Below are 16,049 nucleotides of genomic sequence, written 5' to 3' on the forward strand. Positions count from 1 at the left end.
ATTCATTGAGCGCTTACTGTGTGCAGAGCACTGGACTAGGCGCCTGGGAAGTACAAGTTGGCAACAGATTATCATTATTATAGATATATCTAGAAGCGCGAGCGCCGAACAAACGCTGTCATTCATTCATTCAGTAGTATTCATTGAACGCTTACTGTGTGCAGAGCACTGGACTAAGCGCTTGGGAAGTACAAGTTGGCAACATATTATTATTATATATATATATCTAGAAGCGCGAGTGCCGAACAAACGCTGTCATTCATTCAGCCGTATTTATTGAGCGCTTACTGTGTGCAGAACGCTGGACTAAGCGCTTGGGAAGTACAAGTTGGCAATATATTATTATATATATATATATATATATCTAGAAGCGCGAGCGCCGAACAAACGCTATCATTCATTCATTCAGTCGTATTCATTGAGCGCTCACTGTGTGCAGAGCACTGGACTAAGCGCTTGGGAAGTACAAGTCGGCAACAGATTATTATTATATATATATCTAGAAGCGGGAGCTCCGAACAAATGCTATCATTCATTCATTCAGTCGTAGTCATTGAGCGCTTACTGTGTGCAGAGCACTGGACTAAGCGCTTGGGAAGTACAAGTTGGCAACATATTATTTTATATATATATATATATATATATATATATATATCTAGAAGTGCGAGCGCCGAACAAATGCTATCATTCATTCATTCAGTCGTATTTATTGAGCGCTTACTGTGTGCAGAGCACAGGACTAAGCGCTTGGGAAGTACAAGTTGGCAACATATTATTATTTTATATATATATATTTATCTAGAAGCGCGAGCGCCGAACAAATGCTATCATTCATTCATTCAGTCGTATTCATTGTGCGCTTACTGTGTGCAGAGCGCTGGACTAGGCGCTTGGGAAGTACAAGTTGGCAACATATTATTATTATATATATATCTAGAAGTGGGAGCTCCGAACAAACGCTATCATTCATTCATTCAGTCGTAGTCATTGAGCGCTTACTGTGTGCAGAGCACTGGACTAAGCGCTTGGGAAGTACAAGTCGGCAACATATTATTTTTTATATATATATATATATATATATATATATATATATCCAGAAGCACGAGTGCCGAACAAACGCTATCATTCATTCATTCAGTCGTATTCATTGAGCGCTTACTGTGTGCAGAGCACTGGACTAGGCGCCTGGGAAGTCCAAGTTGGCAACGTATTATTATATTATTATAATATAATAGCCCACTGTTGGGTAGGGACCGTCTCTATATGTTGCCAACTTGGACTCCCCGAGCGCTTAGCCCAGCGCTCTGCACACAGTAAGCGCTCAATAAATCCGATCGATTGATTATTGTTGTTAATTATCGTGGTGGTTCTCCTTCTTCTCCCGCCCCTCCCCGCGGTGTGGCCGCACAGGGCAGACGGGGCGCTACGTCCTGATCCAGAAGCTGCGCGGGAAGGAGCGCCAGCTGCTGCCCCACGAGTGCCCGGTTGCCACGCAGGCCCAGTGCGGCCAGTCCGCCCACGACGTCCAGCTGGTGCTGCGGCGCACGGGGCCCAGCCCGGCCGAGCGCGCCGCCGCCGTGCCCGTCGAGGCCCGGCCGGCCGGCCGCGCCGCCGCCCCGGCGCCGACCTCTGACCCGGGCGCCCCGGTGCCCACCGAGGCCGCGGAGCTGGTGCGGCTGGAGCGGCTGGTGAGGCGCAACGAGGCGGAGCTGGGCGAGGAGGCCTTCTGGCAGGGCGAGCTGCGGCAGGAGCGGGCCCGCGAGCGCCAGCGCCAAGAGACCGTGCGGGGCCTGCGGGCCTCCACCCGCGACTACGTGCGCCAGCTGCGGGCCCTGGCCGCCCGCGCCCGGGCCCTGGAGGAGGAGCTGCACCGCGCCCGGGCCCCGGCCCCCGGGCCCCCGGCGCCCGCCCCGCGGTGCCCGGCCCCGGAGGCCTCGCCCGGGCCCAGCCCCGCGCAGCTGGAGGACATGGCCTGCAGGATGCGCAGAGACCTGGAGGACAAGGTCCAGCAGAGCTCGCAGCTGCGGAGCAACCTGGCCGACGTGGGCCGGGCGCTGGAGGCCGCCGAGAGGAGCCTGCAGGTCCGGGCGGGGGCCCCGGGGGGCCGGGGAAACTGAGGCCGGGAGGGGGGAGGTGCCGCCTGACACCCCGGCCTCCGAGAGGAACCTGGCCCACGTGGGCCGGGCGCTGGACGCCTCCCCTGCGGGTGGGGAGGGGGCCCTGAAGGTTTGGGGAAACTGAGGCTGGGAGGCGGGAGGTGCCGCTGACACCTCCACCACCTAGAGGAACCTGGCCCACGTGGGCTGGGCGCTGGACGCCTCCCCTGCGGGTCTGGGGAAACTGAGGCCGGGAGGGGGGAGGTGCCGGCTGACACCCCGGCCTCCGAGAGGAACCTGGCCCACGTGGGCCGGGCGCTGGACGCCTCCCCTGCGGGTGGGCAGGGGGCCCTGAGGGTCTGGGGAAACTGAGGCCGGGAGGGGGGAGGTGCCGGCTGACCCCCCGGCCTCCGAGAAGAACCTGGCCCACATGGGCCAGGCGCTGGACGCCTCCACTGCGGGTGGGGAGGGGGCCCTGACTGTCTGGGGAAACTGAGGCCGGGAGGGGGGAGGTGCCGGCTGACCCCCCGGCCTCCGAGAGGAACCTGGCCCACGTGGGCCGGGCGCTGGACGCCTCCCCTGCGGGTGGGCAGGGGGGCCCTGAGGGTCTGGGGAAACTGAGGCCGGGAGGGGGGGAGGTGCCGGCTGACCCCCCGGCCTCCGAGAAGAACCTGGCCCACATGGGCCAGGCGCTGGACGCCTCCACTGCGGGTGGGGAGGGGGCCCTGACTGTCTGGGGAAACTGAGGCCGGGAGGGGGGAGGTGCCGGCTGACATCTTGGCCTCCGAGAGGAACCTGGCCCACGTGGGCAGGGCGCTGGACGCCTCCCCTGCGGGTGGGGAGGGGGCCCTGAGGGTCTGGGGAAACTGAGGCTGGGAGGGAGGAGGTGCCGGCTGACACCCCGGCCTCCGAGAGGAACCTGGCCCACGTGGGCTGGCTGCTGGACGCCTCCCCTGCGGGTGGGGAGGGGGCCCTGTCGGTCTGGGGAAACTGAGGCCGGGAGGGAGGAGGTGCCGGCTGACACCTCGGCCTCCGAGAGGAACCTGGCCCACGTGGGCTGGGCGCTGGACGCCTCCCCTGTGGGTGGGGAGGGGGCCCTGTCGGTCTGGGGAAACTGAGGCCGGGAGGGAGGAGGTGCCGGCTGACACCCCGGCCTCCGAGAGGAACCTGGCCCACGTGGGCTGGGCGCTGGACGCCTCCCCTGTGGGTCTGGGGAAACTGAGGCCAGGAGGGGGGAGGTGCCGGCTGACACCCCGGCCTCCGAGAGGAACCTGGCCCACGTGGGCTGGGTGCTGGACGCCTCCCCTGCGGGTCTGGGGAAACTGAGGCCGGGAGGGGGGAGGTGCCGGCTGACACCCCGGCCTCCGAGAGGAACCTGGCCCATGTGGGCCGGCCGCTGGACGCCTCCCCTGCGGGTCTGGGGAAACTGAGGCTGGGAGGGGGGAGGTGCCGACTGACACCCCGGCCTCCGAGAGGAACCTGGCCCACGTGGGCTGGACACTGGACGCCTCCCCTGCGGATTGGGAGGGGGCCCTGAGGGTCTGGGGAAACTGAGGCAGGGAGAAGGGAGGTGCTGGCTGAAGCTTCTGCCCCCAAGAGGAGCGTGGCCCATGCGGGCCGGGCACTGGAGGCTGCTGAGAGGAGCCAACAGGCATTGGGGTGGCCTGGGGAAACTGAGGCATGGGGGCTGGCTGCGGCCTTAGCCCCTAAAAGCAGCCTGGTGGCCGTGGGGGCGGCGCTGGAGGCCGCCCAGAGGAGCCTCCAGGCGGGCGGGGGAGGTCTGGGGAAGGATCCCGGAGAACTTGGGGAAACTGAGGCAGGGAGGGCGGGGGATGAGTTGTAGGAGAGGAGCTCAAGCCCAGCAAAGACCGGGTTCCTCCCCGGGTGGTCTGCCGACTCCACCCTCAGACCCACCCCAGTCAATCATTGTGGGATTTACTGAGCGCTTCCGGTGTCCAGAGCACTGTCCTACGTGCTTGGGAGAGGATAATAATAATAATAATAATAATAATAATAATAATAATAATAATAACAATAATAATAATAATGGCATTTATTAAGCGCTTACTACATGCAAAGCCCTGTTCTAAGTGCTGGGGAGGTTACAAGGTGATGAGGTTGTCCCATGGGGGGCTCACAGTCTTAATCCCCATTTTCCAGATGAGGGAACTGAGGCCCAGAGAAGTGAAGTGACTTGCCCAAAGTCACACAGCTGACAGTTGGCGGAGCTGGGATTCGAACCCGTGACCTCTGACTCCAAAGCCCGGGCTCTTTCCACTGAGCCACGCTGCTTCTCTAATGGACACTTTCCCTGCCCATATCAATCAGTCAGTGCTATTTATTGAGCGCTATAGAGCCTGAGCCTAGGAGTCAGAGGGGTGCGGGTTCTAATCCCGGCTCCGCCGTATGTCTCCTGTGTGACCTTGGTCAAGTCACTTCACTTCTCTGTGCCTCAGTTCCCTCATCTGGAAAATGGGGATGAAGACTGGGAGGCCCACGGGGGACAGGGACTGTGCCCAACCTGATTAACTTGTTTCTTCCCCAGCACTTAGAACAGTGCTTGGCACATAGTAAGCGCTTAACAAGTACCATAATTATTATTATTATTATTAAGTCCCCTCACTTTTCTGGGCCTCAGTTTCCTCATCTGTAAAATGGGAACTAAGCGTGTGAGCCCCAGGTGTCCATCCTGATTAACTTGTTTCTTCCCCAGCACTTAGAACAGTGCTTGGCACATAGTAAACGCTTAACAAGTACCATAATTATTATTATTATTATTATTAAGTCCCCTCACTTTTCTGGGCCTCAGTTCCCTCATCTGTAAAATGGGAACTAAGCGTGTGAGCCCCAGGTGTCCAACCTGATTAACTTGTTTCTTCCCCAGCGCTTAGAACAGTGCTTGGCACATAGTAAACGCTTAACAAGTACCGTAATTATTATTATTATTATTAAGTCCCCTCACTTTTCTGGGCCTCAGTTCCCTCATCTGTAAAATGGGAACTAAGCAAGTACCATAATTATCATTATTATTACTATTAAGTCCCCTCACTTTTCTGGGCCTCAGTTCCCTCATCTGTAAAATGGGAACTAAGCGTGTGAGCCCCAGGTGTCCAACCTGATTAACTTGTTTCTTCCCCAGCGCTTAGAACAGTGCTTGGCACATAGTACGCACTTAACAAGTACCATAATTATTATTATTATTATTAAGTCCCCTCACTTATCAGGGCCTCAGTTCCCTCATCTGTAAAATGGGAACTAAGCGTGTGAGCCCCAGATGTCCAACCTGATTAACTTGTTTCTTCCCCAGCACTTACAACAGTGCTTGGCACATAGTAAGCACTTAACAAGTACCATTATTATTATTATTAAGTCCACTCACTTTTCTGGGCCTCAGTTCCCTCATCTGTAAAATGGGAACTAAGCAAGTACCATAATTATTATTATTAATTCCCCTCACTTTTCTGGGCCTCAGTTCCCTCATCTGTAAAATGGGAACTAAGGGTGTGAGCCCCAGGTGTCCAACCTGATTAACTTGTTTCTTCCCCAGCACTTAGAACAGTGCTTGCACATAGTGAGCGCTTAACAAGTACCATAATTATTATTATTATTATTATTATTATTAAGTCCCCTCACTTTTCTGGGCCTCAGTTCCCTCATCTGTAAAATGGGAACTAAGCGTGTGAGCCCCAGGTGTCCAACCTGATTAACTTGTTTCTTCCCCAGCACTTAGAACAGTGTTTGGCACATAGTAAGCACTTAACAAGTACCATTATTATTATTATTAAGTCCGCTCACTTTTCTGGGCCTCAGTTCCCTCATCTGTAAAATGGGAACTAAGCAAGTACCATAATTATTATTATTAATTCCCCTCACTTTTCTGGGCCTCAGTTCCCTCATCTGTAAAATGGGAACTAAGCGTGTGAGCCCCAGGTGTCCAACCTGATTAACTTGTTTCTTCCCCAGCACTTAGAACAGTGCTTGGCACATAGTGAGCGCTTAACAAGTACCATAATTATTATTATTATTATAAGTCCCCTCATTTTTCTGGGCCTCAGTTCCCTCATCTGTAAAATGGGAACTAAGCGTGTGAGCCCCAGGTGTCCAACCTGATTAACTTGTTTCTTCCCCAGCACTTAGAACAGTGCTTGGCACATAGTAAGCACTTCACAAGTACCATAATTATTATTATTATTATTATTAAGTCCCCTCACTTTTCTGGGCCTCAGTTCCCTCATCTGTAAAATGGGAACTAAGCAAGTACCATAATTATTATTATTACTATTATTAAGTCCCCTCACTTATCAGGGCCTCAGTTCCCTCATCTGTAAAATGGGAACTAAGCGTGTGAGCCCCAGGTGTCCAACCTGATTAACTGTTTCTTCCCCAGCACTTAGAACAGTGCTTGACACATAGTACGCACTTAACAAGTACCATAATTATTATAATTATTATTAAGTCCCCTCACTTTTCAGGGCCTCAGTTCCCTCCTCTGTAAAATGGGAACTAAGCAAGTACCATAATTATAATTATTAAGTCCCCTCAGTTTTCTGGGCCTCAGTTCCCTCATCTGTAAAATGGGAACTAAGCGTGTGAGCCCCAGGTGTCCATCCTGATTAACTTGTTTCTTCCCCAGCACTTAGAACAGTGCTTGGCACATAGTAAGCACCTAACAAGTACCATAATTATTATTAAGTCCCCTCACTTTTTTGGGCCTCAGTTCCCTCTTCTGTAAAATGGGAACTAAGCGTGTGAGCCCCAGGTGTCCAACCTGATTAACTTGTTTCTTCCCCAGCACTTAGAACAGTGCTTGGCACATAGTAAGCACTTAACAAGTACCATAATAATAATTATTATTTATTATTATTAAATCCCTTCACTTCTCTGGGCCTCAGTTCCCTCATCTGTAAAATGGGGATTGAGGCTGGGAGCCCCATGTGGGACAGGGCCTGTGTCCAACCTCATTTGCTCATCTCCCCCCACCCCCAATCCCCAAGTGCTTAGTACAGTGCCTGCGTGGCTCAGTGGAAAGAGCCCGGGTTTGGGAGCCAGAGGTCATGGGTTCTAATCCCGGCTCTGCCACTTGTCAGCTGTGTGACTTTGGGCAAGTTACTTCATTTTTCTGGGCCTCAGTGACCTCATCTGTAAAATGGGGACTAAGCCTGTGAGCCCCCCATGGGAAAACCTGATCACCTTGTATCCCCCCCAGTGCTTAAAACAGTGTTTGGCACATAGTAAGCGCTTAACAAATGCCATCATTATGGGAAGCAGTGTGGCTCAGTGGAAAGAGCCCGGGCTTTGGAGTCAGAGGTCATGGGTTCAAATTCCGGCTCTGCCAAATGTCAGCTGTGTGACTTTGAGCAAGTCACTTCACTTCTCTGGGCCTCAGTGACCTCATCTGGAAAATGGGGATGAAGACTGGGAGCCCGCCTTGGGATAACCTGATCACCTTATATTCATTCAGTCATATTTATGGAGCGCTTACTATGTGCAGAGCACTGTACTAAGTGCTTGGGAAGTACAAGTTGGCAACATATACAGACGGTCCCTACCCAACGGTGGGCTCACAGTCTAGAAACCTATAACCTCCCCAGCGCTTAGGCTACTGCTTTGCACGTAGTAAGCGCTTAATAAATGCCATCATTATTATTATTATAGTAAGCAGCTTGGCTCAGTGGAGAGAGCCCGGGCTTTGGAGTCAGAGGTCATGGGTTCAAATCCTGGCTCCACCAATTGTCAGCTGTGTGACTTCGGGCAAGTCACTTCACTTCTCTGTGCCTCAGTTCCCTCATCTGTAAAATGGGGGTGACTGTGAGCCCCACATGGGGCAACCTGATCACCTTGTATTCTCCCTAGCGCTTAGAACAGTGCTTTGCACATAGTAAGTGCGTAAAAAATGCCATCATCATTATTATTGTTATTATTCTCTGTGCCTCAGTTACCTCATCTGTAAAATGGGGATGAAGACCGTGAGCCCCCCGTGGGACAACCTGATCACCTTGTATCCTCTCCAGTGCTTAGAACAGTGCTTTGCACATAGTAAGGACTTAATAAATGCCATTATTATTATTATTATTAAGCACTTAATAAATACCCCAATTATTATTACAGAGCACTGTACTAAGCGCTTGGAAAAGGACAGTACAACAGAGTTAGGAGACATCCTTCTTAAAGAACTGACAATCTGGAGAACAGTTCGGTCCTGTTAGACTGTGAGCCCACTGTTGGGTAGGGACCATCTCTATATGTTGCCAACTTGCACTTCCCAAGCGCTTAGTACAGTGCTCTGCACACAGTAAGCGCTCAATAAATACGATTGATTGATTGCGTGGGTCTGTCCGTCTTGTCCCTGTCCATCAGCCAGGCCTCTGGGGTCATTCCGGTCGCTTCAGGGGTCATTCAGTTGTATTTATCGAGCGCTTCCTGTGTGCAGAGCACTGTACTAAGCGCTTGGGATGTACAGTTTGGCAACAGATAGAGACAGTCCCTACCCAACAATGGGCTCACAGTCTAGAAGGGGGAGACAGATGACAAAACAAAACAAGTACCATCAATACCATCAGGATAGATAAGTAGAAGTATAGCTATATGCACCTCATTAATAAAATAGAGTAATAAATCTGCACAAATATTCATTCATGCATTCAATCGTATTTATTGAGTGCTTACTGTGTGCAGAGCACTGTACTAAGCGCTTGGGAAGTCCAAGTCGGCAACATCTAGAGACGGTCCCTACCCAACAATGGGCTCACGGTCTAGAAGGGGGAGACAGGTGACAAAACAAAACATGTGGACGGGTGTCAAGTCGTCAGAACAAATAGAAATAAAGCTAGATGCACATCGTTAACAAAATAAATAGAATAATAAATGTGTACAGGTAAAATAGAGTAATAAATCTGTGCAAACGCTTAGAACAATGCTTTGCACATAGTAAGCGCTTAACAAATGCCATTATTATTATTATTATTATAATATATACAGGTGCTGTGGGGAGGGGAAGGAGGTAGGGCGGGGGGGAATTGGGAGGAGGAGAGGAACAAGGGGGCTCAATGTGGGAAGGCCTCCCGGAGGAGGTGAGCTCTCAGTAGGGCTTTGAAGGGAGGAAGAGAGCTAGTTTTCATTCATTCATTCATTCAATCGCATTTAGTGAGTGCTTACTGTGTGCAGAGCACTGGACTAAGCGCTTGGGAAGTCCAAGTTGGCAACATCTAGAGACGGTCCCTACCCAACAGCGGGCTCACAGTCTAGAAGGGGGAGACAGAACAAAACAAAACATATTAACAAAATAAAAGAAATAGAATAGTAAATATGTACAAGGAAAATAGAGTAATAAATCTGTATTCACTCATTCATTCAGTCGTATTTATTGAGCGCTTACTGTGTGCAGAGCACTGGACTAAGCGCTTGGGAAGTCCAAGTTGGCAACATCTAGAGACGGTCCCTACCCAACAGCGGGCTCACAGTCTAAAAGGGGGAGACAGACAACAAAACAAAACATATTAACAAAATAAAATAAATAGAATAGTAAATATGTACAAGTAAAATAGAGTAATAAATCTGTATTCATTCATTCATTCAATTGTATTTATTGAGTGCTTACTGTGTGCAGAGCACTGGACTAAGCGCTTGGGAAGTCCAAGTTGGCAACATCTAGAGATGGTCCCTACCCAACAGTGGGCTCACAGTCTAGAAGGGGGAGACAGAGAACAAAACAAAACATATTAACACAATAAAATAAATAGAATAGATATGTATAAGTAAAATAGAGTAATAAATCTGTATTCATTCATTCATTCAATCGTATTTATTGAGCGCTTACTGTGTGCAGAGCACTGGACTAAGCACTTGGGAAGTACAAGTTGGCAGCATCTAGAGACGGTCCCTACCCAACAGCGGGCTCACAGTCTAGAACGGGGAGACAGAGAACAAAACAAAATATATTAACTAAATAGAATAAATATGCACAAATAAAATAGAGTAATAAATTCATACAAACATATACATATATACAGGTGCTGTGGGGAGGGGAAGGAGGTAAGGTGGGGGAGAGGAAGGAGGGGGCTGAGCGTGGGAAGGCCTCCTGGAGGAGGTGAGCTCTCAGTAGGGCCTTGAAGGGAGGAAGAGAGCTAGCTTGGTGGATAATAACAATAATGATAATAATGGCATTTGTTAAGCGCTTAGTATGTGCTAAGCACTGTTCTAAGCACTGGGGAGGTTATAAGGTGATCAGGTTGTCCCATGGGGGGCTCACAGTCTTAATCCCCATTTTCCAGATGAGGTCACTGAGGCCCAGAGAAGTGAAGTGACTTGCCCAGAGTCACACAGCTGACAACTGGCAGAGCTGGGTTTTGAACCCACGACCTCTGACTGCAAAGCCCAGGCTCTTTCCACTGAGCCACGCTGCTTCTCTAAGCATCCTCCGTGGATGTGCGGAGGGACTTGTACTTCCCAAGCGCTTAGTCCAGTGCCCTGCACACAGTAAGCGCTCAATAAATACGATTGATTGATTGATTGAGGGCATTCCGGGCCAGGGGGAGGCCGTGGGGCGGGGGTCAGTGGCGGGACGGGCCGAGTCTTTTATCATCATCATCATCATCATCAATCGTATTTATTGAGCGCTTACTGTGTGCAGAGCACTGGACTAAGCGCTTGGGAAGTACAAGTTGGCAACATATAGAGACAGTCCCTACCCAACATTGGGCTCACAGTCTATTAATTAGGGGGAGACAGAGAACAAAACCAAACATACTAACAAAATAAAATAAATAGAATAGATGTGTACAAGTAAAATAAATAGAGTAACAAATCTGTACAAACATATATCCATATATACAGGTGCTGTGGGGAAGGGAAGGAGGTAAGATGGGGGGGATGGAGAGGGGGACGAGGGGGAGAGGAAGGAGGGGGCTCAGTCTGGGAAGGCCTCCTGGAGGAGGTGAGCTCTCAGTAGGGCCTTTTAGACTGTGAGCCCACTGTTGGGTAGGGACCGTCTCTCTATGTTGCCAACTTGGACTTCCCAAGCGCTTAGTCCAGTGCTCTGCACACAGTAAGCGCTCAATAAATGCGATCGATTGATTGACGGGCGAGGAGGAGGCCCGGTGAGGAGGTGAGCTGTGACCCCTTCCCGTTCCCCCCCCCGCCTCCCCAGGTGCAGACGCAAGAGCTGGAAGACTTGAACAAGGAGCTGCGCCAGTGCAACCTGCAGCAGTTCATCCAGCAGACGGGCGCCACCGCCACCGCCTGCCCCCCGCCCGGGCCCGCCCCGGCCCCCCATGGCAACTCAGGTCAGCCCCCTCCCATCAATCAATCACATTTATTGAGCGCAGAGCACTGTACTAAGCGCTTGGGAAGTACAAGTTGGCCCATGTCTCCGACCCGTGCCCCCCATGCCGCTGGCCGGCACCGACCCGTGACGGGGTGGAGGGCGGGGGCCGGCCCACCTTGCGTTTTGGGGGACCACTGCGCCCCACACCCTGTTGACCCTCCTGGTGTGTCCCCTTCCTCCCAGGACCCCCGGCCCGCCTCCCCGCTGGGCCCGGCCTGGGCAAGCCCCGGAGCCCGCGGGTCCCGCTGTTGGTGGGCTTGGCCACGGAGGCCATCTATGTGTGAGGGTCCCCGCCGGGAGGCCACCCCCAGCTCTGCCCGGCCATCCGTCCGCCCTCCTGCTGCCCGCCATCCCGTCCATCTGCTCTTCTGCCTGTCCATCCTGTCTGCTACTCCATCCATCCCGTCCGTCTGCCTGTCCACCCTGTCTGCCGCTCCATCCATCCCGTCCGACTGTCCATCCGCCCACCCGTCTGCCCGTCCATCCTGTCTGCTGCTCCATCCGCCCCGTCCGACTGTCCGTCCGCCCATCCGTCTGCCCGTCCATCCTGTCTGCCGCTCCATCCATCCCGTCCGACTGTCCGTCCGCCCACCCATCTGCCCGTCCGTCCTGACCGCTCGCTCATCCTGTGTGCCCATCCTGCCCGTTCTACCCATCCATCCTGTCTGCCCATCCACCCACCTGTCCTGTCTCCATCCTGTCTGCACATCCTGCCCATCCATCCTGCCTGCCCACCCACCCGCCCACCCACCCGTCCACCCATCTGTACTCTCTCCATCCGGTCTGCACACCCTGCCCATTCTGCCCACCCACCCATCCAGCCATCTGTCCTGTCTCCATCCTCTCCGCCATCCCGTCCATCCGCTCTTTTGCCCGTCCATCCTGTCTGCCACTCCATCCGTCCCGTCCAACTGTCCGTCCGCCCATCTGTCTACCCGTCCATCCTGTCTGCAGCTCCATCCATCCTGTCCGACTGTCTGTCCGCCCATCCGTCTGCCCGTCCATCCTGTCTGCTCGCTCATCCTGTGTGCCCATCCTGACCGTTCTACCCGTCCATCCTGTCTGCCCATCCACACACCTGTCCTGTCTCCATCCTGTCTGCCCGTTCTGCCCATCCCGCCTATCCATCCTGCCTGCCCACCCACCCACCCATCCACCCATCTGTCCTCTCTCCATCCGGTCTGCACACCCTGCCCATTTTGCCCACCCACCCACCCATCCAGCCATCTGTCCTGTCTCCATCCTCTCCCCCATTCCGTCCATCCGCTCTTCTGCCCGTCCATCCTGTCTGCCGCTCCATCCATCCCGTCCGACTGTCCGTCCGCCCATCCGTCTGCCCGTCCACCCTGTCTGCCGCTCCATCCGCCCCGTCCGACTGTCCGTCCATCCTGCCCGTCCATCCTGTCCACTCGCTCATCCTGTGTGCCCATCCTGCCCGTTCTATCCATCCATCCTGTCTGCCCACCCACCCACCTGTCCTCTCTCCATCCGGTCTGCACGTCCTGCCCATTCTGCCCGCCCACCCACCCATCCAGCCATCTGTCCTGTCTCCATCCTCTCCGCCCGTCCTGTCCGTCCTTCACTTCCTGCTCATCCAAGCCCTCCCAAGCGCCTGGTACAATCAATCAATCGTATTTATTGAGAGCTTACTATGTGCAGAGCACTGTACTAAGCGCTTGGGAAGTACAAATTGGCATCACATAGAGACAGTCCCTACCCAACAGTGGGCTCACAGTCTAAAAGGGGGAGACAGAGAACAGAACCAAACATACCAACAAAATAAAATAAGTAGGATAGAAATGTACAAGTAAAATAAATAAATAAATAAATAGAGTAATAAATATGTACATATGTACATATGTATATGTACATATGTATATGTACATATAAATATGGTACAGTGCTCTGCACACAGTAAGCGCTCGATAGATGCGATTGATTGATTGATTGATTGATTGAGCCCCGCGGGGGGCAACCTGATCGCCTTGTAAATTCCCCAGCGCTTGGTACAGTGCTTTGCACATAGTGAGCGCTTAATAAATGCCATCGTCATTATTATTATTATTATGACCTCTGACTCCAAAGCCCGGGCTCTTTCCACTGAGCCATGCTGCTTCTGTTAAGGCCCAGTAACCTTTGACAGGCCATTCAAAAAGAGTTCACTGCCCTAATTGTCTCTCTTTGCCCCTTTTGAAACCCTTGTTCTTTGACCTGCTCAGAAAGGGAGTTTTAGTTGTGATAACATTCTGTGGAAGTGACATTCTGCAGGTGTTTGTTTGGGGTTTTGGGGGTTATTTTATTTTATTTTTATTTTTATTTATTTTGTTAGTATGTTTGGTTTTGTTCTCTGTCTCCCCCTTCTAGACTGTGAGCCCACTGTTGGGTAGGGACCGTCTCTAGATGTTGCCAACTTGGACTTCCCAAGCGCTTAGTCCAGTGCTCTGCACACAGTAAGCGCTCAATAAATACGATTGATTGATTGATTGATTGAGCGCTTACTGTGTGCAGAGCACTGGACTAAGCGCTTGGGAAGTCCAAGTTGGCAACATCTAGAGACGGTCCCTACCCAACGGCGGGCTCACAGTCTAGAAGGGGGAGACAGACGACAAAACAAAACATATTAACACGATAAAATAAATAGAATAAATATGTACAAATAAAATAGAGTAATAAATCTGTACAAACATGTATACAGGTGCTGTGGGGAGGGGAAGGAGGTAAGGCAGGGGGGATGGGGAGGGGGAACCTCGAAGCCTCGCATGGCGAAGGGGTCCAGGGTGGGAGCGGGGACGGCCCTCTGTCTTCATCATCATCATCAATCGTATTTATTGAGCGCTTACTGTGTGCCGAGCACTGTACTAAGCGCTAGGGAAGTACAAGTTGGCAACATATAGCCCACCTTTTAGACTGTGAGCCCACTGTTGGGTAGGGACCGTCTCTATATGTTGCCAATTTGTACTTCCCAAGCGCTTAGTCCAGTGCTCTGCCCACAGGAAGCGCTCAATAAATACGATTGATGATGATGATAAAAAATACGATTGATGATATAGAGCCAGTCCCTACCCAACAGTGGGCCCACAGTCTCACAGCGACGTCCCTTTCACACGCCCACGTTTGTGTCTTGCAGTTGTGTCCACGCGGCCGAGCGCCTGGAGGTAGAAGGCGGAGCCCCGGAGGACGGTGACTCCAGCCGCAGCAGAGCCCGCGTCCGGCCGGGTAACACCACCGGGCGAGGCCCGCGGACGGCCAGCGCGGCCGCAGGGCCGGCATCGGGCCGGGTAACACCACCGGATGAGGCCCGCGGGCGGCCAACGCGGCCGCGGAGCCTGCGTCCGGCCGGGCGGCCCCGGTGGACTCCAAGCCGGGCTGGGAGCGGCCTGGACTGATGCCCGCCTGTGTGTTGGGGGGACGAGGAGGGCACTGCCCACCATCCCTCCTAGCCTCCGGGGCCGGTCCGGAGCTTTCCACCCTCCCGAGGCCGTCGGGGCCGGGGTCTTCGACCTGCCAGTGGCCGGGAGTGGACGCTGAGCCGTCCCAAGGGTCCGGAGGTGGGGTCTGCCCGGTGGACACTCTCTTTGCCCTCCTACTGCCTTGCTCCTGGGGGAAACTGAGGCCCAAGCAGAAGAAAGATGCTCAGGTTGGGGGTCGGAGCTGAAAGGCAGCGACCTTCACCCCCTCGAGGCCCAGCTCAGGAACCCCCCACTCCCCACCCCGACCCGGGCCCGGCCGGTCAGTGGTTTTCCGGGTGTCCCCTCGCCCGCCCCGGAGAGGCCGGGGTGATCTGGGACACGTGTGTCTTCCCGGCGCGTGCGGGTTCGGCGTACGTGGAAGCGTGTACCCGGGCTCTCCCTCGGACACGACCCAATGGGGAGGGCCGGTGGGCTAATAAATGTCCAGAATCAATCAATCAATCGTACTTATTGAGCGCTTACTGCGTGCGGAGCACCGGACTAAGCGCTTGGGAAGTCCAAGTTGGCAACGCATAGAGACGGTCGCTACTCCAACAGCGGGCTCACAGCCTCGAAGGTACGCTGTGCCAGGTGTCTTGCCTCCGTGGGGCTGGATGGTCATCGTTAAGTAATAATAATAATAATAATGGCATTTGTTAAGCGCTTACTATGTGCAGAGCACTGTTCTAAGCGCTGGGGGGGATACAAGGTGATCGGGTTGTCCCGCATGGGGCTCACAGTCATCACCCCCATTTTACAGATGAGGTAACTGAGGCTCGGAGAAGTTAAGTGACTTGCCCAAGGTCACACAGCAGACACGTGGCAGAGCCGGGATTCGAACCCATGACCTCTGATTCCAAAGCCCGGGCTCTTTCCACTGAGCCATGCTGCTTCTGTGTACTTACAGAGTAAGTTGTAAGTACAGTGTACTTACAATAATAATAATAATGATGGTTTTTGTTAAGTGCTTACTATGTGCAAAGCACCGTTCTAAGCGCTGGGGAGGCTACAAGGTGATCAGGTTGTCCCACGGGGGGCTCCCAGTCTTCATCCCCATTTTCCAGATGAGGGAACTGAGTTCCCAGAGAAGCGAAGCGACTTGCCCAAAGTCACACAGCTGACAATGGGCGGAGCAGGGATTTGAACCCATGACCTCTGACTCCCAAGCCTGGGCTCTTTCCA

The 16,049-nt window shown here is 53.1% G+C and overlaps 1 protein-coding gene across 1 annotated transcript in view; it reads left to right on the forward strand.

Moving 5' to 3' along the window:
* RASSF7 (Ras association domain family member 7) overlaps positions 1–14,721 on the forward strand; it is a 39,936-nt gene extending 25,215 nt beyond the window's left edge. The window contains exons 3-6 of the mRNA XM_038765376.1: positions 1,411–1,907; positions 1,959–2,081; positions 11,242–11,377; positions 14,546–14,721. Coding sequence (XP_038621304.1) covers positions 1,411–1,907; positions 1,959–2,081; positions 11,242–11,377; positions 14,546–14,577 — 788 coding nt within the window. The 3' untranslated portion in view covers positions 14,578–14,721. The remainder of the gene's footprint in view (positions 1–1,410; positions 1,908–1,958; positions 2,082–11,241; positions 11,378–14,545) is intronic.
* The last annotated feature ends 1,328 nt before the right edge of the window (positions 14,722–16,049 follow it).

Source organism: Tachyglossus aculeatus, chromosome 22 (assembly GCF_015852505.1).
Source record: "Tachyglossus aculeatus isolate mTacAcu1 chromosome 22, mTacAcu1.pri, whole genome shotgun sequence".
Taxonomy (NCBI): Eukaryota; Metazoa; Chordata; class Mammalia; order Monotremata; family Tachyglossidae; genus Tachyglossus; species Tachyglossus aculeatus.